We start from the raw sequence: 22,635 nt of genomic DNA, 5'->3' as shown, positions 1-22,635 counted from the left end.
GGGAGCTCCAGCTGCGGAACAGGCTCACACACCTCCCTCTCAGTCCACCGGCCCCTGGAGACGAGGGGCAGCAGGTCAAAGGAGGGGTTTGGCCCAAGTCCAGGAGGGACCTGGGCACCGGGAGGGCAGGGAAGGGCAGGCCTGGGGGCTGGGAGCCTTCTGAGTGGGGAGGACAGGGCGCCTGCCCAGGCCAGGCCCAGCCCCAGCAGAGACTCGTGGCTGCGAAGCTGGGTGGGCGGTGAGGGTTGGGGCCGTCCCAAGGAGGCGGCTGGTGGAAGCAGGACTGTCTGTGTGGGAGGGCTGGGGCCGGGGCTGGGGCCGGGGTGGGGGGGCGAGCCAGGCTCCCAGAGGGAAGCCAGGGGCCCGCCCTCAAGCCGCACGTGCACAGCCCGCAGTGCCCCGCGGCCTGCCCGCCTGTCCCGCGGCGGGGAGCACCAGGAGGGCTCGCAGGAAGGGGCCCTGCACCATCAGGGAGCCTGGGCGACGGCGTGGAAGTCAACCCACCTCCCTGTGTGGTCTCCTTATCCCACCCTTCCGGCTGAGCAAGACGAGGCTCAACACACGACAGCCTGGGTCCACGCCACGCAGGGGGCGCCGAGGGCGTCACTCTCCTCCGTGCACAGATTTTCCCTTGAGCCACGAGCTGGACGGGGGTTCAGCCCAGGAGGCGCAGAGGCAGGAAGGCCACGTCCTGCACAGTCACGGCCTGGCGGGACAGAGGCGACGCGGGAAAGGACCTCCCGAGCCGAGCCCCCGGTGCAGTTTCGATCAGAGGGTACCCCAGGGCCTTTGCCCCTCCTTCCCAGGAAGAGAGGTTTCCGCCCTGAGCAAGACGGGGCACGGCAGAGGCGGGCTGGCAGCCAGGGCCCACGGTTCCCAGCACTGTCGGGGCAGCCTGGCCAAGCCGCTGACTCACGGAGGGAGGAATCCCGAGACAGGGCAGCTCCCTCCCGGGCCCCCGGCGTGGCGCTGGCGGCTGGGGCCTGCACCCCTCACCGCCTGTGCCAGAGCCTCGGCGGCGGGCTGAGGGGAGAGGACGGGCTGGCGTGGGAAGAGAGGAGCACGGCCATGGGGGGCAGGTGCTTGGCTTAGGCACGCCCCCAGGCAGCCCCCGCACTCCCGGGGAGAGGGGCCTACACAGGAGGGCCTGTGGGCAGCTGCCCTGCACGGCCCAGGACCCCACCCGGACTGCACGGCAGGCTCAGGCGGCGTGACAGCGCCCCCGCTCCCTGGCAAGGGCGGGTGCCCCTTCCAGGCGCTGAGGCTGATGCAGGGGTTGGCCAGGGCAGGCGCCCAAGGCCGTCTGGGAGGGCCCGCGGCAGAGCACTCGTCGGGCCTGGACGCTCTCTCTGACCAAGGACCCCAATATCCCGAAAGGAAGCGAAATCTCTGGGTGAGCGCGCAGCAGCTAGGAAGGCGTCTAGACGGGCCCCACGGGCGTCCGCCATGGCAGGGTCGGGCTTGCCTGCTCCCTCCGCCTGCGACCTGTCCCTCGGCACCTCCCTCTGCGGCCCCTCGGCCTGCGCAGGCCGGCTGCCGCCTGCCTCTCCTCTCCCTGTGCGTCCCCGTGTTCCTAGCTTTCCACGCGCGCCGGCGAGACGTATTTGACAGACAGCACGAGCTTGTCAATAGGCCTGCGAAGGGAACTCACCAAGGGCCTGCATTTATTTCCAGAGAACTCAGCGTCCGTGTTACCATAACGTTCGCAGCCGGCTCCTCCCCCTGAGAAACCCGAGGCCGTGACTGATGTCAGGGTCAGGGTCCCCGAGGGGCTCAGGGGCAACGCGACGTCCACGGCCAGATAACAGGTCTCGGAAAGTCGGGGTGTGCCTGTGCGTACATGCATGTGTGTGCACACATATGTGTGCGTCCCTGTGCGGGTATGCAGGGGGCGTGTGTGCGTGTCATGTACTGCCCACACGCCACACGGCGTTCTTCCTCACCTGCCCGGCGGGGACAGGATAACAGACAGTGCTGGCTCCTGACTGAGGCCGAGGTGGGGTGTGGACCCTCCATGGCCATCTCCCCAGCGAGTTCCATTGCGACTGTCGATTCCCATGGTTGGAGGCTCTTGCCATGAGCCAGCCCCCATTTACAGAAGGGAAACTGAGTCACAGAGCAAGGAAGTCACTGGCGGCAGCTCTGAGGGCGGGGGGCATATGTGTGCTAGCTGGGCAGCTGCCCTGTCATCTAAGAGACACTGTTGGACATACCCATGGAGGGAAGTCAGATACCTTTGCAGATAAACACTTTCCCAGGCCAGGGGGAGGAGAGAAGCTGCGTGTCACACTGCCTGTGTGGGGAGAAGAGCCTGGGGGTGTGCAGGAAATGGGCCCCAAACTCCTGGGGTGCTGGGAGAGGGCAGGTGGGGTAGGCGGAGGGCTGGTGGGATGGGCTTTCTGGGCAGGAAGAGTTGAGCTGGGTCCTGAGATAGGAGCAGGAATCTTCTGAGTGAAGGCGCAAGGAAAGGCATTCTAGCTGGAGGGACCAGCCTATGGGAAGACACGGTGGTGTGAGGAAATGTATCCTATTTGGAAAGTTGCCAGCCCGGCACACAGGGTGTGCTGTGGGAGGAGAGGCTGCCAGGTGAGTTGGGACCTGAACGTCCCTCTGAAAGTTTGAGCCTCACCTCTTGGGCACTGCCCGCCAGGTGAGAGCTGGAGCAAAAGGAGGACATTTTCAGACCTCCCGGAGCCTCTAGCTGGCCTGGGGCGGGGCGGGGGGCAAGCTCGTGAGTGGATGGTGAGTGAGCGACAGTGAGGAGGGCCTGCAGGGGACAGCAGTTGGTGGGGGGGACAGAGCCAGGAGTCTCTGTGGGCTGCGTGCCCACCCCATCCTCCCTCAGCCTTCCCACTCGCCCCACCTGGCAGGGAGGGTGCCCCTGTGTGACCTGCAGGGCTGGGCTCAGACGAGCGAAGGGAGCGGATCAGGCGATGTGGGCACGGTGGGGCGGACCGCCAAGGGGGCGGGGCCGGCTCGGTGACACATGGGAACGGGGCCAGGCCAGGTGTGTGGGGGCCCCACGCCATGCCTGGGACCGAGGGCTGGGTGGCGCCCGGGGCGGAAGGCAGGAGTGGGCGACGTGGAGGGAGGTGCTCAGGGCCCGGAGGTGGGGGCCTCAGCTCTGCTCAGGGAACACCGCGGGGACTCCCCAGCACGGCTGCCTCTCCGGGCTGAGGCCAGCAGCCGAGAGGAGGGGACCGCAGAACCAGGGTGTTCTGGCTTCTGGAAACAGTCAAGTCTGACCTCCCGGTTAACTGAGGCCCAGGGAGCGAAAAGTGACCTGCCGAGGTCACACGGCCGAGGAGCGGGCGGGCCGGCCCTGCGGAGCGTCATGAAATGCCTTCCTTCTGAGCGCCCCCAAACAGGGAGCGACACGCTGGGGAGCCTGTGCCATCGGGGGGCCAGGCATCCTGCTGCCCAGGGAGGTCCCACTTGGAGGTCCCGCCTTCCTTGGTCACCTGCGGTTTGTTAGGGCCCGAGGCTGGGCTGTGGCTGCTTGATGCCCACCCGCGAGCAGGCCCAGCGGCGGCGCACCCCTGACCAGGAGCAGGGCGTGGGGAGTGCACATTAGTCTCCCGCCCGCTGCGTTCCAGCCTCTGCTTCCGGCCAGGCCATCCCACTCGGTCCCTTGGGCCCCTGAGGGTCATCGCTGCCTGGGAAAGGCAGAGGCGCCCCTGGGTCGGGACTGCAGCACAGACACGTGGGACCCCAAGCACGAGGGAGCTCTGTCGAGGGAGCCACGCCCGAATGTGCAGGCCGGGGCGCACGCTGACTCCGGGGTCCCTCCCCACCTGCGCAGACGCTGCTTCCAGGCAGGCGCGTGCTCCTGCGCCGGCCTCTCCTGCCCTTTGGTGCGTCTTTACAGAGAGCCTCTCGCCGTGGGGTCTGGAGGGGGCTTTCGCCAGCAGGGGCTGGGGAGGGTGGGTGGAGGTGACCCGGCCTTTGGGGGTGGAAGGGCGTGGCCTGGACGGTGGCCTGGGGGAGAGCCGCGCTGTGGTGGCCTGAGCGTCACCTAGGCGTCCGGACGCTCAGCTCTGTGGCTGTGACTGTGAGAAGCACCCCCTCTCTCGGGGTCTCCACCCTTATTTCCCACCATGCTGAGAAGCATCCCTCCCTGCCTTGGGGTCCTTTGCACAGCCCCACCCCCACAATGTGGAGTCCAGGCTCCTGGGTCCTGGGGGCAGGTGAGGCAGGATGCTCGCTATAGCCAGAGGGGAGGAGGGCACGAGCGGCCCCCCGCCCTCTTGGGGTACCCAGCCCTCCTCACAGTGGCCCCTGTGCCTGCTGCTCCTGGCCCCCCATCATGAACACTGAAAAGGAGCGTGGCCCTGGCTCTGAGGCCCAGACCGGGTCATGCTCGGAGGGGGTTGGTCTCATGCAGGTCATAGCCGGCGTCCTGTCTCCCAGGACCACGGGTCCCAGCGCCCCATGCCCTGGAGCCAGTGCCCGGGGGCGGGGGCCGGTGTGGGCCTGACCGTGAGCAGCGACCAGTTTTCCAGCCTCCCGTCCGGGCACAGACCCGACAGACACAGCCCTCGTGGCAAGGCTGACCCGGAGCGGGGGGTGTCTGCTCGCGGGGGACATGGACAGAGGACTCGAGACCGCCAGGGTCCCCGGGCCTGGAGCCGGAGCGCTGGGCGGCGGGCGCGGCGGGCGGGCTGGGCCCAGCGCGTTTCCTGTGGCCGCTGCGGGGACAGGGCCGGGGAGGAAGGCTGGGCCTGGCAAGTTATCTGGAGAAGTGATTTTCCTCCTCGGCCGCTCCTCCCTGGGCAGGCTCTGGGCGAGGAGGGAGGCCCGTCAGCCCCCCAGGGTGGGGCTGGCTTATCAGGCAGGAAACACTGAGCTCGGGCCACATCCTCCTCCTGGTCACAGCCGCTCCCGGGCAGGAAAACACTCAGCAGCCCTGCGCCCCCCTCTGCCCCTCCCGCCAGCCTTTGCCCTCCTCTCCGTCTTCCCGCTGCCCACTGGGGAGCCAAAGTGTGGAGGAACCAGTGGCCTGGGCACGCTCCGGGCCCCCCAGCCCCTCGTCAGCCCTGGTCACCGGCAGCCACACAGGTCAGGGCAGGCTGGGATGGTGGACACAGGACAAAGGGGTACCCAGACATGTCTGGGGGGCTCCCTGGCACCTCTGTGCCAGCCCCCAGCCCTGGCACACCACCACGAGCCCTGAAGTGTCCGGGAACCCAGGCCACACGTCTGGCTCCCCTTAGGGGGATGCTGGGGCCTGTTTCCCCTCCTCCTCACTCCCTGGGCAGCAGCAGCAAGGCCAGCGTCCTGAAGGCTACCCACAGGGCTCCTGTCCCCTCCCAGCTGCATCCCCAGCACCCCTTCTTCCCATCACCCCATAGCCCTGTGCTCCTCGCCCCTGCCCACTGCTGAGCCCCCCAGTCCAGTGACGGAGCGGCAGGTCCCCCTCGGGCGACTCCTAGCCGTCTCCTCGGCGGCCCGTGGGGCCTCACAGTGCCTCCACCAGGCAGCCCTCCACCCACTTCCTCCCTCCCGGCTTCTGCTCTGGGCTGCTGGCTCTCAGGCCGCCCCCTGACCGCTCCATTTCCTTTTTCATCAAATCTGGGGTCTGACAGCCATTCCTCCCAGCTCTGACCTTCAGTGATTTTTTTCAAGGTCATGGAGCTGAGAATCTCCTACTTCCAAGTCCCGCGTTCTTTCGAGTCAAGTGCCAGGCCCCTGTCCTCGGGCTGCCGGGCAGCAGAAGGAGGCCCTGGCCCCTGTCTCTGGCCGGGGGAGGCTGCTACCTGCTCCCTGGGGCTGGCCACCCCCTGAGGTGTGGGAGTCAGCGCTGCCCGTTCTCAGGAAAGGGAATAAAGGAAAAGAGAGTTCCGGGACTCGCTGGGATTGGACAGAGGAGCCAACGTGTGAGGAGACACCAGAGGGATGAGCGGGGGCCACGGAGGCCCTGCTCACCTTCCCCCCAGAACCCCCGCCAAGCGAGCGGGGCCTTGCCCAGGGAGCATTTCTCTTGTTTTAAGGTCCTTCCCGCCACCCCGCAGCCCTGCGTGGGACCAAAGGCGAGCGACAGCAAGAGGACAGGGAGCAGGTAGTGGACCCACAGGGGACGAGGTGGCACGCACCTCGAGAATGTCCACGCCCCACGCCCACATGCAGAACATTCCAGAGGTTCCCACGTGGTCGTCACCTGCCCACGCCCTGGAGAAATCCCCACCCCCGCTCACCCCCGTGCAGGTGCTCAGCTTTGGGCCCAAGGAGGCAGTGTGGGGAGCAGGGTGGGGGTGCCAACGGCCACCCCCCAACACACACACAGAGGGAAGGGGCGTGAGCCCCTGGACAGGATGGGGGTGGATTTACAGAGCTTAGGGAGAGGGTTCCCTTTTCTGGAGGATTCTCACGTCAAGGAGAAGCCCACCTCCCACGAGCAGCCAAGAGGCCGTCCCAGGAGGGCCAGGGGAAATGACCCCACCGGCCTCCTTCAAACCGGTCTGGAGAAAGCGCGCGACAGAATCCTCCAGGCTCCGGCCGAAGGCCACGCTGCAGGCTACTCTCCCCCCGTTCCTCGCAGTCAACCCCGACACGACGAGGGCTGGACACTCGGCTCCAGACTTCTCAAGGGAATCTCAGGGCCCGAGGATATCTGAATTGTCTAAGGCCCCTTAAAGCCGTCAACAGCACCCCGCTGGCAGAGGGGGCGTCACCGTTCCTCGGTGCCTGCCGCCCCCAGCTGCTCCTGGGAGGACAGCAGAGGCCTGGGGGTCACCGAGCCCATCAAAATCTGGTTATGGGGATGCTCAGACCCTGCCCCGTCCCAGTCCCTTCCAGAGGCGCCGTGTCCACAGCCCCCCACCGTGTCCACAGCCCCCTCCCCATAGCCACTGCCCCCTCTCTGTGTTCAGAGCCCCCCCCAAGGCCAGAGCTATGTGCACCCCAGGAACACAGCCACAGCAGGGCTGGGGGGCTCTCTGGGGAGCCAAGCCCTCGCTGCTGGCTGGTGGAATAATCCTCCCAAGAAGGACGTGCCACTCCCCTGGGCTTTCGGGGGACACCCCCAGTTTGTCCATGGGAACCAGCAGCCAACGCACACGAGGTCTTCGCGGAGACCCGGCCGAGGGCCTCCAGGAGAGGGTCTGAGCGAATCCCGCTAAGCAGGCCTCGGGGAGCCTGGGCCCCAGCTGGCCCCGGAGGCTCTTTGGGAAGGAGAATGGGCAGCGGGAGGCAGAAGCTCTGACGGGCCCACGGCGAGGCCCCCATCAGCCCGCGCCGCTCCCTGGGGAGAAAGGAAGGAGAGGAGTGTCTGGCCAGGCGGCCGCGGGGTCTCGCTGCGCGAAGCCGTCACAGGACGTGGGGAGGCCGGGCCGCCGGGGAGCCCGCGCCTGCAGCCACCTCGCCGGCCGCACCGGGACGCAGCGGCCGGCGTACGGGAGTGAGCGGGCGGCAAACAGCCGTGTCAGGCCACGGAGGGGGCCCTCTGTTATGTTTTCACGCTGATTTTTCACTAGGAGGAAAACACCTCCTACAGAAGAACGCGTGGGGAGATGTTTACGTGCTAGTAAGGAGAGCTGCGTCCGTGTGGCGGGCGCCGGGTGCGGGCCGCGCCGAAGAAGGCTGGACGGACACGCGGGGAATGATCACGGGAATGTCTCCAAGTTGTGGGCAGCAGGTGACGGGTTTTTATTTTATTTTCTACGAAGACAACGTCTCTTCTGACAATTAAGGTGCTGACAGGCCGCGTAGGACGGCGCGTGACAAGACGGACGTCTCCTCTGCTCGCCCGCCCCCCTCCCGCCCTCGCCCTCCTCTCTTCTCCAGGCCCCCCTCGGCGGGATGAAATCCACAGCGTGGGGAGGACTGGGCGCAGGGACGGAGGCTCAGCCACACCCTCGGCTCTGTGGGCAGCTCCACAGCCGCCGGCCCGGGCTCCGGCAGGTGGGCGGCCGCTTCGCTTCCGACCTGGAGCCCCGAGAACCTCACACACAGGCTTCGGTCTCAGCTTGAAGGGGGACAGTCTGGGAAATTAGGGTGTCAGGTCTTAGTACTGAGGCTGACAGGAGCAGCCAGGCTCTGGGGTGCTGCTCTGCCATTCGCTATGGGGCTGCTGCCATGTCTGCCCTGCGGACGGTGCAAGGCCCAGCCCCGCCTGCGGTCAGCAAGTCCCGCTAGGGCTCTGCAGGAGCTGAGGGGATGGGTGGGGGGTTAGAGACGTCCTGAGCAGGCCTGGGACATGCTGGACCTGTGTGGGGGTCTTCAGGGGGGTGGGAGCACAGTCTGCCTGGTCTTGGAAGCATGGAAAGGAGAGCTCCTCGGACCACAGGCATTCCACTCGGTAGAAACACCGCGAGGTAGAAGCAGAACGTGGACTGGAGAGGCTTCTAGAAAGAAGATGGCCACAGGGGCCAGTGGGTGTGGGTCCTGCAGCTTGTACCATGGCGGGGAGGGGTCTGAAAGGAGAACATGTGTGCAAAGTTTGCAGAGAAGAACGGTGGAGTGGGCACATCCCCAGGGCCCCACCAGGCCCTGCATCAGTGAACCCTCCTCCGCTCTCCCCGGCATCAGAGGATCTCACAGAAAGAACTCGTGAGCGCAGATACGTGTTCCTTCTCATCCGGCAAAGTGAAAGTGCTCTTGTCACTGGGGCTGGGGGGACAGCTGGGTACCCCAATCGGCAGCCACAGCTCCACATCCCAGGCTCTGGGCAGAGCTCAGACACAGTGGACGAGGGAGGGACCAGGGCCTGCCCCCTTCCAGCCTTCCCGCCCACAGGGGAGGGACACGCCCGCCCCCACAGCACATCCTGGAATGAAACAGGCCGAGGTGCCCGTTGGCAGGGCCTGTGCCTCGCCGGGCACTGCCAGACGGTGCTTTGACCAGTGATGACCCTGCCACGGCCATGGCCAGCAGCTGATGGCAGGCCCGGCAGCAGTGACTTCGGGGGTCCATGCCACCCCTTGCTCGCCATGGCCAAGCGCCCCCTCACCACTCGAGGCCTCTAGCAGCAAGGCTGGGGTCTGGCACTGCCAGGAATGAATCCGAGGGGTGCTGAAAGCGCCCCGCCACCGCCCCCCGCCCCGGGCCTCAGTGTCCCTGGTGTGCAGCGGGGAGGCTGGGTGACAGGCCCCACCTGGGGCTGTGGATGAGAAACAGTCCATAAAACTGGCTGTAAAACTCCCTACACCTATAAAGTGCTATTAAAGTAATGACTGCAGATTATGATCACATTGAGGGCTGAGCCTCTGCCCATCTGGGCCCTCCCAAGACCCACTCCTTGGCCCAGAGGGCCTGGGAGAACCCCAAGCTGCCCTTGACTCAAACAAGTCCCAACTGCTGCCCACAGAGAGAAGCCAGACGTGGGTGACCCGCACGGGCACTGAGTAATCCCCGCTGCCCCAGCGCCTCTTGGCTGGCATTCTAATCCCAGGTCTCAGGAGATGTTACATCTGCTGGCCCCACCCCTGCCCCGCCCTCTCCCCCACAAGGTCCGGGCGAGCTTTCAGACTCCCCCACGGCTTGTGAAACCCTGCACGGCAGCGCGGTCAGGAGGGCAGGCTGGGAGTTTGTCGAGGCTGTTTTAAAGGGAGGAAAAACGTGGCGGCCTGAAGTCAGCAAGACCGGGTAGAACTTACTTCCTGTCCGGAGAGCCCAGTGACCACCCGCCCCCGGCACCAAGGTGCTGGTGTCCCCGGTGGGACAAGCGGCCTCTCCTCCCCGGCTAATAATCACACACGGCCGCTGTGTCCAGGTCTCTCACCCCCAAGACATGGCCTGTTCAAAGACACCGTCGCCGAGGAACGCATCTGGGCCCGCGCAGCCAGAGACCCTCCGGAGGACCGCGCCGGCCACGGAGACCGCCTTTTGCAAAACTATTTCAAACGCTCCAATGGTCATGGTACAAAAAACACATTTATTTAAATTAAATATTTTAGGCAAATGGATATCTACAACTGTTCCAAAGCATGTGTTGTTCTCACCCCAAACCAGAACAGTTAGCTTAGTATCTGCGACAAGGTTTCACAAGGTTATTAACACACACTCTGCTCTGCACCAAATTGTCAATGATTTACTACTTGTTGCCAAATGTCAGATCCAGTAATCGCATAATTATTAATCGTATCTTATAAGTGATTTTACAAGAAGACTCCTTGGAAGAAAAAAAAAGGATCTCTCAACAATATAAAATATAAGGTGAAAATAATAGGAGAATATATAAAACACATATTTCATACAAGCAGACGCCGCTGACGTCAAGACAACTGTCCGTGGCTAGGTACGTTCCTTCAACGGAGGCTGGGAGAAGGTTGGCGGCCGGGTCGAGCGGGGCGGGCCTCAGAAACCTTTGCTGAATCACAGTGCGTTTCTGGGCCTGGCGAGTGGGCGCTGGGAGGTGCCGCGGGCCGCTTCTCCCCAAGTGTCCACGCAGGGGCTCCGGAGCCGGCCGGCGGCGGGTGCGGGTGCCGAGGAGAACCCATCCCCACCCAGCCCTGGAAACCTCGCTGGGGCTTTTAAAGTCAGGGCTCCTTCAAAACAGTGGCCGGCTCGGGGACGGAGGGAGTCGAGGAAGGAGAGAAGTTACCCCAGGAAAGGGAGTGGGGCGGAAGCTCAAGAAATCAACACACCACCTGGGAGGAAAGTGACGCTGCTTTGTTGAAATTCCTTGTAGGTTCTCGGGCTCGGCGGGGGATTAGGGACAGGAAGTTGCCAGAAGCTGCTGTCATTAACGGATTATCTGATGGCTGCACGGACAGGACAGCACTTCCGCGGGGTGCAGGAAGGTGCTCCTTACGTGAGCCCCACGCTAACTGCGCACACTCAGGTTCTGTGTATTCTCCTGAAATGGGCATGTGTGACAAACAAGGACTTTTCTAAAACAACATTCAAAGACATCAGCTTGAATTCCGTCGTGCTCTCAGGAATGCAGCCAATCACCCTAGTCAATTGCCCAAATCGAGTCTTTTCTCCGGCTGGACACGGGTCCCCTGGGAAACCCTGACGTGGGATCCAGCGGAGGTGCCGGGGGCCGGCTGTGCCAGGCTCCCTCGCCCCCTGGCGCAAGGACAAGCCTCCAAGATCCATTTGCTTCCCTCTGAGTTTGCCTTGGGTATCAAGTCTGGCTCCTCCCCTGGCAGACGGGAGGCCATGTCTTGCGCTCCCCAGGCTCTGGAGGCGCAACTGGGGTCTGGCTTGGCGCTCCTCACCTGGAGGACCCGGAGATCAGGCAGCCCCTGAGAGCACTGCAGAGCAGGCCAGGTGTGGTGGCTGCAGCTTTCCAGCCAATTGCTTCCTTGAAGGGGCAGAGAAGGGCGGCTGGTGAATGTGACCAGGAAGCAGCAACTTCCAGCAACTCTCTTGCCTCTTTGCCGCTGGGTGGCCCCTGAGGCGTCAGAGGAATGGCTGGGACACCAGTCGGCAGGGGAGGGGCCTGCGATCCGGATCCGCCTGGCTGGTCCCCTGCGGTGCAGACCTGCCGACCTGGCCCTAAAGCTGGTGGCCCCTCGGAGAGTCGCCACGCCCCAGGCACTCCGGGCGCAGGCAGGCAGGCAGGCGGCCTGTGCTCTATGACACGCTGTAGCTGTTGTAGTACGTGGCCGTGGCGTCCGCCAGCACGGAGATGAGGCTGGTCTCCGTGGCAGTCACCTGGGAGATCGGGGCAGACCCACTGAGGGCCGCGGCCCCTGCCACAGAGTCCGGGTGGCCAGGAGTGTTCAAATACTGGTCGAACTCATTGCGATCCATGTCCCCCAGGAGTTCCACCTGGCTCAGCTGATCCAGGGCGTCGAAGCCCGGGTGCTCGGGCGGCGGGGAGAGCTGGCCCAGGTGGGCGTGCAGGTTGGAGTGGAGAGAGTGGTAGGTGGCAGGGGAGTAATAGGCAGGAGACGGGGGACAGCCGGGTATTGAGGACATCATCGAGACGCTCGGGGACTGGCCGAGCCCCAGGGAGCCCAGGGGGTGGCCGCAGTGGAGGGAGCTGGGGGCGTACTCGGGTGAGTAGGGGGGCCCGGGCAAGTGGGGGATGCGGCGGGAGTGCGCATGGTCCTCCTGGCAGGGGGTGGAGAAGAAGGTCTGCTCGGGCTCCAGCACGTCCAGGGGCGACATCTCCGGGGGCGTCGGCAGCCCGTAGGGGTAGGTGTCCGCGCTGCCCGCCGCGCCGCTGCTGCCGCCAGCGGGGCCCTCATGGAAGCAGCCGCGGAGGCTGGGCAGGGTGGCAGCCGGGGAGTACTCACCCCCGTCCTCCTTGTCCCCCAGCGCCCCCCGGCCGCAGCCGCGCTTGTCGGGCAGGGCGTTCTGTTCTCGGGAGAGGGAGCTCAGGAGGAAGCCGGGATCCACGCGCTTGCAGAGGCGCTTGGCCTGCTTCTTCCTGCGCGGGCGGTACTTGTAGTTGGGGTAGTCCTGCATGTGCTGCAGGCGCAGCCGCTCCGCCTCGTCCACGTAGGGCCTCTTCTGGGACAGCGTCAGCGCCTTCCATGACTTTCCTGCTCGCAAAGGCGGACAAGGGTCACTGTTAGCATCTGAGCGGCGGCGCAGCGCTTCTCCGGCGCGACCTCCCAGCCGTGCGCGCGTGTGCAAACATGCTCACGTGGGCACGGCTCACAAGCGGGCGCCCCCTACTCCCAGGCCACCAGCGAAGCGCCTGGCACCGTCGGAAGCCCAGACCCTGAGCGCACAGTGAAGCCGTCCTGCAAAACCGCCCAGTCCCGCCACCTGAGCCCACGAGCCTCGAACAACGGGGCTTCACAGCGAAAGGCCCGGCTGACCCGGTGCCAGGACGGGACAAGTCTTTAAGGACCACAGGAGTCACTGGGGATCCCTTTTCCTTGGAGGGGCTCGTCCACTCCTGCGTGCCTCTGTAGGTGTCAGGAAGTGAGCCCACAGCATTTAGGTGCAGCTCAAGCTCCCAGACCCTCTGGGGAGGGCGCTCAGGCCCCAGCAATGGTTTCACACCCACATGCAGATGCTAGGGCTCGCTGAGGGTGACCCACCATTACCCTTGTCACCGGACGGTCAGCTTGGACCCTGATGTATGAAGACCAGAAGGTGGCATCTGCCAGGGAGCTGCTCAATGCAAGCCCCGCAGGGACACACACACACACACACACACACACACACACAATGTATTTCTGTGGCCCTGGACACAGGCGCAGTCACAGACTCTATACAAAAGCAAACCCCTCACCTTCCTAGGACTGTTTTTCTCACCACACAACAAAGGTGCTGTGATGCCACCCACCCACCTCAACAAGTTCTCAGAGAGGCACCCGCACACCCCACCAGGGCTCATCTGCTGGTCTCATTGTATTTTCTGTCCCTTAGCGGCCTGGACACTGACTTAGCAATCATTTAGTGCTTCTCTTTCATGGCTCAAAGGGCCTGCCCTCCCTCAGCTGGCTGCCGGTTTCTGAAGGTGCTTCTGGGCTCTTCTAGACCCTGGATTGTTACCTCTGAGGGTGGCTGGGGATCCTACATGTCCCCCAGGACTCAGGTGTCCTGAAGTCTGAGAGAGATTTAGCCCAGGGCGTAAGTACCCCTCACTAAGCCCTTTGGGGGGGGCTAGCTTCCCCTGGAGCCCCCTGCACAGGGCCCCACACAGAGCTACGAGTGGGGGTGTCCCTCAGTGCCCAAGCTGGCTGCGGCAAGGGGAGCAGGAAGAAGATTGTTGCAGGTCATGTCCTGGTGGGAGGAAGGTTTCTAGCCACCCCAACTGTTCCCAGCCTGTGTCGCTGTCACTTGCTGGGGCCTTGGCACACGGCCGCTAAGAATTCCGGCTTTGGGGTTAGGGTGAGCGGCCCAGGCTGTGGCCGAGGCCTCAGAGTGGTCTCTGGCTGGCCCAAGATCCAGACACACCCCACACCCTGCCGGTGAACTGGAAGTCAAACGGGTCTCTGGGGCCCCCGTGAGCCTGGGGGTTGGGGTTCGTTTTTCGGTGCCACTAGACTCACAGTGGCCTTTATGCACTTTCTCCTTCATAACCTAAAACAACCGCTGCTACCGGGTGAAGTTTTTAATGCTTAAGATTGGAAAGTTACATAGTCGAGAAAGTGGGGTCCGGTGTCCAGCACTTTCTCGCAGCTCCCGTGCCCGGCGCCCAGGTCCCGCGGCTGGGCAGGAACAAAGCGGAGGCTTTCCTGCCAAAGGCAGGTAACTGCCCGAGTCCACAGCAAGCCGGCCCCAGCTGGGGGGGGGGGGCACCCGCCTCCCTTCCTTCTGCCTGCCCTTTCCGGGGACCCTCACTGCAAAGGCAAGGCTCCCGGGCCTGCTTTGTCCCCCCTTGTCTGGCGTGGGCCTGTTGCAGAAACCAGCTCCATTCTGGGCACAAAAGCTGTGCCAGTGCCCAGGACCCACCACGAACACTTTCAGGGGCTCACAAAACAAACGTCACTTCTTTTCAAATCTGGAAAAATAGGAAATTTTAGGTGAACGAAAGTGTTTGATTATTGTGCGTTAATATATCTGGGCCCCAACACACAGAAAACAGAATGTTTACATTTTTCGCAGAGGAGGGGGCTCTGGAGGGGGCCTGGCTGGCAGGAGGCACCACCCTGGAGGAGGGTGGCTGCGGGGAGGGACCCCTGGGAGCCCCGCGAGCCTGCAGAACGGCAGCGGCCCTGACTGGTTCCGACCTGGAAGAAGCCCAGAGCCCGGCCCAGCGGAAAGAGGAAAAAGGTTCCATGGGGCTGGAGGGCGAGGCCAGGCGCTGCCGCACTCCCTCCCTTCTCACCGCGGGGCCTGCTGCGCGTGCAAAGTGGCCTCAAAGGGTTTGGGGCTAAAATGAGCAACTCCGGTGCAGGGCGAAGGGTCGGGCCGGGCAGAGCTGCAAAGCGCCAGGCGGGAGAGAGAAGAACCGCGGCCCCAAACTCTCAGGGGCGCCCTCACAGCCTTCTGGGGCGCGGGGGCTGGCCGGCGCGTACCCTCCGCAGAGCCCCTGCTGCGGGGACAGCGCAGGGAGGAGGGAGGGAGCCCGGCCCGGACAGACCTTCCCAGGCCCCTGCGCCGCCCCTCCACGCCCCAGAGGCCGCGAGGCCGGCGCGGAGTGGGGTCTGCGGCGTGGACCGGGCCGCTGTCGGCTCCACAGCGGAGCGGCCGCCAGGAGGCCTCCCCGCGCGGTGTCTCGGCGAAAATTCGTCAGGCCCAGCCACGGCGCCCCGAGGCCCGCCGGGGAGCGCTCCGGGGCGCGCGGGTCTCCCCGCTGGGGTTTCTCCCCGACCTCGGCGGGCGCGTCCACCAGGCTGCGGCCGCTCGGTCCGGCGCCCGGCCGTGGTCCCCGGGGCCTCGCGCGCCCGACCCGGCTCGCCCTGGCCCCGCCGGGGCCTCCCGGCCGCGCCCGCCGGCCGCGGGGCTCGCGGAGGGGCCGCGGGGGCCCCGCTCTGCACCCCGGGCCGCGCGCACCTCCGCGCTGCCCCGACGCCGACGCGCGGGCAGGACGGCCGCCCCGGGCCCCGCTCCGCGCCCCCTGCCCGCGGCCGCGCCCCTCCCCGCGCCGCGCCCCCCGGGCCGCCCGCCGCCGGCCACTCACCCAGCATCTTGCTGAGCTCGGCGTTGTGCAGGTCCGGGTTCTGCACCGCCAGGCGCTTCCTCTCGTCCTTGGCCCACACCATGAAGGCGTTCATGGGCCGCCGGATGCGGCTCTCCGCGCCCTTGTCGGCCGGCGGGCGGGGGGCGGCCGGCGGGGACAGCCCGTCCGACAGCTCGGCCTCCAGCCCCGCGCACTCGAGCGCCTCGGGCCAGGGGTACGCGCCCAGCAGCGAGGCCATGGCCGCCCGGGTCGCTCGCCTCGCCGCCCGCGCCGGCCTGACCTGGCCTCGCGCGGGTCCCGGCGTCCGACTTGGCCGCCCGCCGCCGCCGGCCCCTTATTTATCAGCTCCGGGCGGCGCGTCCGCCAATGACTCCCGACGGCGGCGCGGCCCCTCCCCGCCCCTCCGCGCCCCGGCCGCGGCCCCGCTCCGACCCGCCGGGCGGGGAGGGGAGGGGGAGGGGGAGGAGGGGAGGGGGAGGGAGGGGCGGGGAGGGAGGCGCGCGCCCCGGCCCGCCCCGGCCCGCCCCTGCGCCGCCCGCCCGCCCGGCCTCCGCGCGCCCCGCCGCGTCCCCGGCCCCGGCCACCCCCGCGCGGGGCCCAGCGGGCGCCGGACAGGTCTCCCCGGAACGCCCGGGCGCGGGACACCCGGACCCGGAGCCCCGGGCCCGTTCCGAGAGGGGGTGCCCGCAGCGGCGCCCCGGGCCCCCTCGACGGCCCGCGCCCCCTGCCCGCGGAGGGGTCTGCCGCGCTCGCTCGCCCTTCCTCACTCTGCCTCTGAGTTCTCCTCTGGCCCCCCCCCCCCCCGGTCTCGGGGTGCGGCTCTCCCCCAGTGAATTTCCTTCTCATTCGCTGCTTCTTCCTCGCTCCTCGGATCTGCGCTGCTGAGCCTTGGGGTGCGGCCTCTCCCAGCTCTGCTCCCGCTCCCCCGGCTCTGGCATGACCCGAGCCTCCCGGGCCCGCCTCACCCCGACACCCCAGGTGAGCGGGGTGCAGGCTCTGGGCCTGCGCTCAACCCGCGGGGCCCGACTGGACGGCCCCGGCCTTCCGCGCCCCTCGGAGGCCGGCACCCCCTGTCGGGGCGACGCGCGCGCGGCTGCCCAGGCTCAGCGCCGTCCCGCTGCCGGCTCAGGTGAGCAGGGACGGCCTCGCCACACCCCCGGCGCAGGCCCGAGGCTCCCGGACCAGCTCTCCCGCGCTCCCCGAGCGCCACCCCCGCGGGCTCGGCCGCGCGACCCTCGGGAGGCGGCGGGGGGAGGGTCGCTGGGCCTGGCGCCGCGGGGGTCTCCGCGCCGGGGTCACTGACCGCGGGACCCTGGGCGCGGGGCTCTCCCGGGCCCTGCTCTCCGCGGGGCGGCTGTCACGGAACAGACACCACGGGCCGTTGTGAAGACCCGCGCCGGGCGTGTGGACGTTCCCAGCGGCCGGCGAGGCCAGCGGCACCCCAGGCAGCGGGGCCCTAAGTTCTGAGCCCGATTCCGCTGCCCAACGCGCGCGTCCGGCTTCCCCGCGGCCCTGGGCGCGCCGCGCGGACGGGGAGAGGCAGAGTCCCCGCCGCCCCGAGCTCAGCTGCAGCCCCGCGAGCCCCGGGAAACGGCCGCCCGAGATCGGCTTCCCTTCCCACCAGGGTCGGGCCGCCCCGGCGGGCAGCAGCGCTCCTCCGCTGCGGGGGGGCGGGGGGTGGAGGGGCGGCAGCCGCCCTGCGCGGGCCGTGGGGAGCGGGCCGTGGGGAGCGCGGCGCGGCGCCGGGACGGGCAGGTGCACCCCCACCCCCGCCGCGGGGGCGCATCCCGGAGCCCGGGGCGGAGCGACCAGGGCGCTGCCCGCGCGCGGCGGCCCCGGGGGTGGCGAGCGGAGAGAAGGTGCCGCGTGTCCGCGCACCGCCCCACCCCGGAGCCGAGGCCCCCCGCGCTGACCCCGGGCCCGGCTCTGAAACCCGCCAGGTCGGTGCGTCCCGGGGCCGCGCGGAGCAGGAGGACCCGGAGGAGGAATCCGACCCCGACCTTCTCCACTCGCCGTGGCGGGGAGGGGCCCCCCGGGCGGAGGCTGCCAGGGACGCGCTCCCCCGCCGCCCCGAGCCCCCCGCCGCCCGGCCCCGGGCTGGCGCGCACGGCGCGCGCAGGGGCGGCCCCGCCGGGCGAAGGCTGCTCGGACCCCGGGGCGCGGAGCGGTGGGGCGGTCGGCGGGGCTCGTACTCGGGGAAACCGGAGGAAACAGTGGGGGCGGGGCCGCAGGGCAGGGGCGTCGGGGGCGTCGGGGGCGTCGGGGGCGTCGGGGCCGCCGCTCCGGCTGCTCCATCCCGCGCTCCCGGGGTGGCTGGCCCGGCCGGGACGGCTCTTCCCGCTGCCTTCATCTTCCCGTGAATCCGCACCCGCGCGGCTGCAAAGCGCGCCTCGGCCTCCGAGCTCGGGCCCGGGGGGCGGGGGCCGGGGCCGGGGGGCGCTGGCGGCCGGGCGGGCGCTCCCCGCCGCCCCGCACCAGCGCCCGCCGACGCCCCGGGGCCTCCGCGGCTCCCCCGCACGCGGTCGCGGCCGCCGAACCGAGGGGTCTGGAAGCCCGAGCGCCGCCCGGTCCCGGGCCTGGCCCGCGGGGAGACTCCGCGCCCTGCACGGGGCTTCGCGGGCGCCCTTGTCTTCCTTTCCCCTTCCCCTCAGCCCCTCTGTCCTGCCCCTTCTCCCCCCCACGCCTCCCCCTTCTCTTGCCCCCCCCCGCCCCCTCCCGCCCGGCGCGCGCTCGGCTCCGCGGCGGCGCAGCGGGGAAAGTGGCTGCCGCGGCCCCGGCGGGACAGCGCGCGCCCCTGACCCGCGGCGCCCCTTATTCCACCACGGTAGTTACAATGCAGGGTGAGGCCACGGAGGGCGCAGGGCCAGGCCTGCAGGGCGGCCCCCCAGCAGCTCTCCGGCTGGCACAGACCTCGTGGCGGCGGGGTGCGCGGGGCGCGGGTCCCCGAGTGGGGCCCTTCCTGGCCCGGCTGGACCCTGCAGCCTGGTCCCGGCTTGGAGCCGCGGGTGGACGGAGCACCCGGCGCGGGCCCTGGACGGCCGCTGTGCCGGGCTGGCGGGGGCCTGGGGTGCAAGTACTCACCCGCCCACCCGCTGGGGTCAGGCGGCTGCTCTGCCCTCTGCACGGCCAGGGCTTAACCATGGGTGCCTTTGCCAGCCCTGCCCGCTGGGCGGGGAGCCGGCACTCTCCCTGTGCTCACAGGGCGCGTGGGCGCCCCAATCCCTCCCCAGGCCCAGGCGCAGACAGGGCAGCACTTCCCTCTGACCTCTGTCCCAGCAGAGTTCTCCTGTCCTGTCTGGAGGGGTTGAAGTGAAGGCGCAGTGACAAGCCCTGGGGAACTCCTGGCCTCAGGGCAGAGGCTCCCGGCCTGACCCTCCCCCAGGGACTGGCCCCCACACCCCCAGCCAGAGCTCCTCTTGCCACCCACCCGGCTCTGCCTAGTCATTCAGGAATTCCTCCAGGTTCCCAGCGCAGAACAATCTGAGAGGATGGGGCCTGCCAGCTGGGATCTGCGACTTTCCCGTGGGCTCCCCTGCGCGGCCTGGAAGCTGGCAGGACTCCCGACACCAGTGGACAGAGTTTCACCGCATCTCAGCTTGAGGGGCCTTTCTAGAGGGCACCAGGGGAAGGAGCGGGGCCTTCAGGCTGCACAGCCCCAAATGTGGGACAGGAAGGTAAGGGAACCCTCTCACTTCAAAAGGAACAAAACACAGGGGGACAGAAACCCAGGTTCAGAATTTGGGGTTCCTACAAAAGTCCCCCTGCTCCCCAGGTGCACACTGTCCCCTCTGAGGGGTGGAAGAGCCTGACTTGCAGCCAGAAGGCCTTGGTCCAGCCTGATGGGCCAGTGAGGGCTGCGTGGACCGGAGGGCCCTCACCCAGGGCTCAGGGGGGGCCCGGGGCCGGGGAGGCCAAGGGCAGTGGGCAGACAGGCTGAGGCTCATTCGGAAATTTGCCTCTGTGTCTCCCCGGGAGCCGTCTCCACAGAAAAGATGTGCTACTCGCTGGCCCCGAGAGGGGGTGTGGGCTTGGAGGGGCTGCTCACTTTTAGCTGCTGAGCGGCTATTTGGAACTCTCAGGCTGGCTCCTGGGGTACAGCCCCTCAGGGCCAGCTAAGCCTCCCACTCAGAGCCCAGGGTGGAGACAGGCCGTAAGGCACATTAGCTTGCGGGCTCCAGGGCCCACAGCCAAGAGCTACTGCGCGGCGCTTCCCCTCAAGGAGAGAAGAAAAGGCGGCGGGCAGGCGGAGGGGCAGTTGGCAGTGGATGGCGAGTTGGGCGACAGCAGGTGGGCTTCAGCAGGCAGCTCCTGTCCCAGGAGCACAGGTGGGTCGCTACGGCAGCGCCACCTGGGAGCTCCCAGGTTTACACTCTGAGCTGAGGGGCCGTGGCCTTAGAGGCGCCTTTGCGCAGGCGGCAGGCCACGCCACGTGTTCACGGCACCTGCTTAGACTCAGATGGGCCCACGGGCCGCCGCCCGGAGTCCACGCCAGCTGAATGATCTGGGCAGGGGCGGCTCAGATGCCTGCATGCGAAGCACCTGCACGTGGCAGTGTGGACAGCTGGCGCCGTGGCCAGGGTGGTGTGGGCCGGCTCTCGGGCGCTGCCTGTGGTCTCGGTGGAAGAGTGTGAAGGGCGGGCAGCAGCTCGCATAGCCAGGCACCGGTGCTTCTGGAAGCTTCTTCACTCCATGTCTGACTGAACTGACTCAAAGGCCAGCTGGGCCTGCTGACCAGGACCATGCAGGGCTTCTCCAGGTGGCCTCGAGAGGATGGATCCTCCACTCCCTGGACGACTGCTTGCTCAAGCGAGGCAGAGGGGCACGGCCTTTATGACTTCGGTCCAGAAGTCCCATGGCATTGTCTGTGACCAACACTCACTGGTCGAGCAGTCACCGCCTGGCCAGACTGAAGGGGAGGGTACATAGCTCCCCAGGCCCCCACATAGGGACTATGAAAGAACTGTGGCCGTGTTTTAAAACTACCATGAGGTGTGTGGGTATGTGAGGTGTGTGGGTGTGCGGAGGGGTGAGGTGTGTGGAGCGGTGAGGTGGTGGTGAGCGCAGTGGGGGTTTGAGGTGACAAAGTATAGCTGAGTAATGCAGAGAGACCCTCCACTGGCTGAGTGGAGTCAGCAGGCCCAGGGCTGGAGGGTCCTCCCTCACGCCTCTCTCCAGCGCATATTTAAAGGCAACCCTACTCACCGCCATGGCTTCAGAAGGCTTCTCAGAGCTCCCGAAGAAGCTAATAGGGGTGGGGCCTCCCTGGTGGTGCAGGAGGTTGAGTGCCGCACTGTGAAGCTGTCCGCAGCCTCTGCAGTGTGTGTTGGATCCCGGCTGCCTGGCGAGATACCCGCATGGCGCGGCAGACCTCTCCTGTCTCGCCCGCTGCTCCCCCCAGCAGTGTATTTCATCAGTCTGCCTGTTCTGTCCCCCGCTCTGCCTCTGGTGAATCCTCTCATCCTGCGCGTCTAGCCTGTACCCCGGTTCTTGTATAAATAAATAAATCTTTATCTTTAAAAAAAAAAAAGAAGCTAATAGGGGTAGGTGAGGGGGGAAAGCTGAGGCCCAGTTGTGTTTTAGGGCCAATTTAAAGGGTCAGGTTGGGTTTGGATATTAAAGCTGCATTTGAAAATGGCTTAATGGGCTGTGGGTCCACATTTGGACCTGGGGTTTGTAGTTTTATGAGTAGTTGGGGATGTTGTGCCAAGAATCAAAGTCCAGGTAGGGAAAATGGCTTCTAGATTCTTCAATTGACTTTCTTTAAAAAATAAAACTGTACTGACTTGCCACAGAGTTATAATCCTAAGTGTGTTTTGGCTTCACGTCTCCACACGGGTCCGTCTCCCCGCCCACCGCCAGGGCCCATCACACCGCCACGCGGACCCCTCGGCCCTCTCCGCCCGGCTCCCTCCTCCTTGTCCGGTAGCAACCACCGTATTTCATGGTCAAGGAGACACTTTCTCCAGCTGCCTTTATAACCACAGTTACCCGCTCGCTTGCGACGCTGCTCTTCCTTAACTTCACGTTTGGAGCCGCTGATCTCGGTGGATCTGACACACGTCAACAGGTATTTTTAGTCAAAACATTTAAGGTGCTCTCATGCATCACATCTCATTTCATTATGCTGTCATCTCCTGTTTCCACCGCGAGGGACTGAGGCTCACCTTCAGCGGCAGCGAGCGGGCGGCAGAGCAGGCCAATGGCTCCTCGGAGGCTTTCTCGAGACCCGCCCAGTGCTTAATTCCCCTCAAGCCTTCCAGAGGTAGGGCTTGAATGGAATGGGGTCGGATCCACGCAAACAACATCACACCTAAGGACGTAACCGGCAAGTTACTGAAACTGCCGCCTCTGCCCTTGATGGAGAAACAGGGGCCAGGTTTGTCCTCCCACTTTAGACAACACAAATCTAGGCTCGGAGTGTGAGATAAGAGCTCAGACATGCTCGCGGGGCAGGACAGTCGTTCTGGCAAAGAGAAACAAGCAGGTGGACCCAGGTGGACCGCCTGGAGGAAGCTCTGGGAAGGGAAGCAGACTGGCAGTCTCTGGGGTGAGGAGACAGCAGAGGGGGGCGAAGAGGGGAGAGATTTACAAAAGTCTGCGGCATCGCCGGGGGCTGGGCCTCACCTGCAAGTGTGCAGAGAAGCCCTGCCATTGGATGGCCGCGCGGGGCACTTGGGCTGCAGCCTCCAGAAGCAGAGCCTGTGAGGAAGCGTACAGGAGCCAGACCGACTGGATGGTGCCGGCCAGAGAGTGCCTCGAACCGCAAAGACACAGGCAGGAGTAAGAGAAGGTTCCCGCTGACTCGGGCCTCCCGCGATGGGCGCTCAGATGCCGCCAGGGCCACCGAGCGCCAGCAAGAGACAGGGTGAGTCAACTGCAAGTGAACGGCTCTTCGGAGAGCCCTCAGAGAATGGAGGTCATGCTTCTCCCAAAAAGAAGTTCTCCAGAGAGAAGGGAAGTTATGTGGGTCAGACAGCGGGGTGTCGGGAAAGGCAGGGAGAGCCGTCGGGGAGGAACGTGAGCTTGTCTTGTTCTGAATTGAGCTAACGTAACTGTTCAAAGTGAAAACAGAAATAAAGGATTAGGTGGTTATAGCTTATACCTAAGTCAAATGAATGGCAGCCACGCAGTGAGAGACAGGAGGGAGACGCGAGGAGCAC

The 22,635-nt window shown here is 66.2% G+C and overlaps 1 protein-coding gene across 1 annotated transcript; it reads right to left on the bottom strand.

The window, feature by feature from the left end:
- Window positions 1–11,520: 11,520 nt before the first annotated feature.
- On the bottom strand, window positions 11,521–15,713 carry SOX7 (SRY-box transcription factor 7; the record flags this gene model as incomplete). The annotated part of the gene is made up of 2 exons (XM_084231226.1): window positions 11,521–12,437; window positions 15,476–15,713. The coding sequence occupies 2 exons, from the start codon at window positions 15,711–15,713 to the stop codon at window positions 11,521–11,523; spliced, it is 1,155 nt and encodes a 384-aa protein (XP_084087352.1).
- Window positions 15,714–22,635: the final 6,922 nt, after the last annotated feature.

Source organism: Talpa europaea (assembly GCF_964194135.1).
Source record: "Talpa europaea genome assembly, chromosome: 4".
NCBI classification, from domain to species: Eukaryota; Metazoa; Chordata; class Mammalia; order Eulipotyphla; family Talpidae; genus Talpa; species Talpa europaea.
This window is presented reverse-complemented; position numbering and strand designations above follow the sequence as displayed.